This window comes from Austrofundulus limnaeus, unplaced genomic scaffold, assembly GCF_001266775.1.
Source record: "Austrofundulus limnaeus strain Quisiro unplaced genomic scaffold, Austrofundulus_limnaeus-1.0 Scaffold287, whole genome shotgun sequence".
Classification (NCBI taxonomy): domain Eukaryota; kingdom Metazoa; phylum Chordata; class Actinopteri; order Cyprinodontiformes; family Rivulidae; genus Austrofundulus; species Austrofundulus limnaeus.
The window spans coordinates 99,117-101,847 of record NW_013952689.1 but is presented as its reverse complement, the minus strand read 5'-3'; the positions used below and the strand labels follow the sequence as shown (position 1 = coordinate 101,847).

Sequence of the window (2,731 nt, the reverse complement as noted above, 5' to 3'; positions counted from 1 at the left end):
TTAATAATGCTAATGTATTGATATTTTTCTAGTTTTGATTTAAGTTTGCTTGTTTTGCGTCGTCACAGTTGCTAGATGACGTACGCCGGGGTAAGGAGGGGAGGCTAGACCGTCCAAATCCACAGCCTCTTTTTTTCCAGTCTTCCCGGTCTACCAAGGACCTGGCCCGCCGAGACCGGGGAGTCTGGGTCCTCCGGAGGACCCGGCCTGTCGTTTTGGACACAGCCTATTCAACTATCTATCTAGGGCTTTTCAACTCAGGGCCCGTGGGCCGAGTCACCAAAGTTCGGCCCGCCAATTGTTTCATTCATCTCTTAAGCCCAAACCCCCAGATTTCTACTTTAAATAAAATAACTTATAGTAATTAAACATAGACATGTTTGGTATCTACAGAAATGTCAGAATCTTGACTAGAAGCTGGTAAAAATAATTTCTATGCACACTCAAGACAGTTGAAATTACAAGCAGATGAAAATAAAACTAAGAAAGTGAAAATAAAATTGGTTTAAAATTTGGCAAGTCAGAGATGTCAAATAATATTTGTGTCAAATATTAGGCCTAATGTTTTCTTTTTGTTTTTGATATTGTTTAATTATCACTACTTTTACAGGGTTCTGTATGTTGTATTCATGATTAAAAGCAGCAAAATAAACTATTTGAAAGGTAACAGATCTTTGTAATACTTGGTTTATTTACATAGTAATTGTAATTGCTGGATGTTTGGCCCCTGAGCTGCTGACCTGCAGTAACTGTGGCCCCCGGTGCAGTTTAGTTGATTAGCCCTGTTGTCATGTTGTAATGGATGCAGGATGTGGTTCTACTTTGTTTGGATGAAATATAGAAGGAATGTGAGTTTGAACTGAGAGCTGATAACAGGTGACGGCCCTTCTCTTCTTTAGTTCAGAGGATCTGATGTTTGTGGTTTTCCAGAAGAACTGTGAATTCTGATCCAGCTGGCTTCTTTGTATGATAGAGCTTTAAGCAGCATTAGTAGACAGTGTTCACATACTATGGTGTGACTGCTACTTTATCTGAGCGGCTGTGGTGGAATAGTTAGGGAAGTCATCCTGGAACCGGAAGGTTGCCAGTTCGATTCCCCATTCCAGCCGTCTCAGATGTTGTGTCCTTGGGCAAGACACGTCACCCGCCTTGCCTACTGATGGTGGTCAGAGGGTCCAGCGGTGTCAGTGCATGGCAGCCCCGCCTCTGTCAGTGTGCCTCAGGGCAGCTGTGGCTACAATGTAGCTTACCATCATCAGTGTGTGAATGTGTGCAAAGCGCTTTGGGGTCTGGAGGGTCTTGATAAAGCGCTCTATAAGTTCAGTCCATTTACCGTTTAGAACAGACTGGTGGAAGTAAGTTTCTGATTTATACCACTTGTTTTACCAACATTTTGTTTCCTGTGTTTTGACATTGAAATTATCCTACTTTAAAAAAATTCTACAATTTATTTATTTTTTTTTCAAAATTTGATGTGCTTACTGTTTCATTGTGAATAAGATCTGGGTTGAAGAGATTTGTAAATCACTGCATTCTGTTTTTATTTATGTTTTGCACAAAGTCTTGTATAACGGGTCCTATTTTCATGTAATAATTAAATCAAACTTTTCATTTTATTACTAAAATGATGAGAGTTGATTGCATGCTTCTTAACTTTTGCAACCTGTGATGTTTCAGCCTTGGGAAGTTAAAGATTACAGAGTAACAGTGTACTGATGGAACACTCACAGTGTCAGAGTCTGATGTACAGCTTCTGATGCCCATTTTATCTGCAAACACAACAGTAGTCATATATCTCCATGACTCAGGAAGCAGAATGTAATTCTCTAAATTAGGATAAATAAAGACGTGGTAATGTTACACACCATGATCAGAAATAAAGCCAGAGGCTGAAGACCTTCGATGTGGTTCCTACAGACAATGTGACAAGATAAGCTTCTGCTTTTGCTTGATACAAATAACTAATTAAACATCTAATGCTGAAAGATTTGAGTTAAACAAGATTAGATGTACAAGAACTGAATCCAGGTGTTCCTTTACAAACTGCCTCTTCATGACAAGCCGTGCTGTGTGGGCGAAGTGATCCAGAGCTGAAGAAACTGATGTGTCCTGCAGCGGCGGCAGAGAGTCGGGGGTGTTTCTGAGAGTTCGCTCTGCAGACGCTGATCTGCTCTGCAGCTCCAGCTGGGAAACTGAAGACACGGGTAATGAACATGAGCTACAGCCACACAAACTGTCCCACTGAGAAGTTTATGTCCCAAACAGCACAAACCTTTGTGATCGTACAGGTACACGTGCACAGGCTGGTTCTGACCACATGCACAGAATGCTACCATGTTCTCATACGGGTGGAAAGAGACACCATGGAGAGCTGTGTGGTAACAGAGCTCAGAGTACACTGCAACCTGGTCCCCTGAGGAAACAGACACAAATTACAGGCAGAGGAATGCATCTCACCAATCAGCTTTCAGCCCAGAGGTTTAAAAGGATCTGATTTTATGACAAGAAATAATGAAGTTGTAGCCATTTTAATCAAACATTGACAATAACATTATGTGATCTCTTACTACTAAATTATGGGGTGCCGTTTGTAAAGTTACACAGTCAAAAATTACCACCAATATTTTTTTTAATTTAGCCTTTTATAAGAAAAAAAAAGAACAGATTTATTTTTCAAAGTCAGTTTTTCACCATATGATTCATCCATTTGTAAATGTCATAGTTTAAAAAC

General features: G+C 40.2%; 1 protein-coding gene across 2 annotated transcripts in view; it reads right to left on the bottom strand.

Moving 5' to 3' along the window:
• The window catches only part of ahi1 (Abelson helper integration site 1), a 71,032-nt gene that overhangs the window by 17,430 nt on the left and 50,871 nt on the right, over nucleotides 1-2,731 (bottom strand). For both annotated transcript variants that reach the window (XM_014021327.1, XM_014021326.1), the window contains 4 exons: nucleotides 2,273-2,413; nucleotides 2,014-2,192; nucleotides 1,866-1,911; nucleotides 1,729-1,769 (listed from right to left, as the gene is read on the bottom strand). In XM_014021327.1, the coding sequence (XP_013876781.1) occupies nucleotides 1,729-1,769; nucleotides 1,866-1,911; nucleotides 2,014-2,192; nucleotides 2,273-2,413 (407 nt within the window). The remainder of the gene's footprint in view (nucleotides 1-1,728; nucleotides 1,770-1,865; nucleotides 1,912-2,013; nucleotides 2,193-2,272; nucleotides 2,414-2,731) is intronic.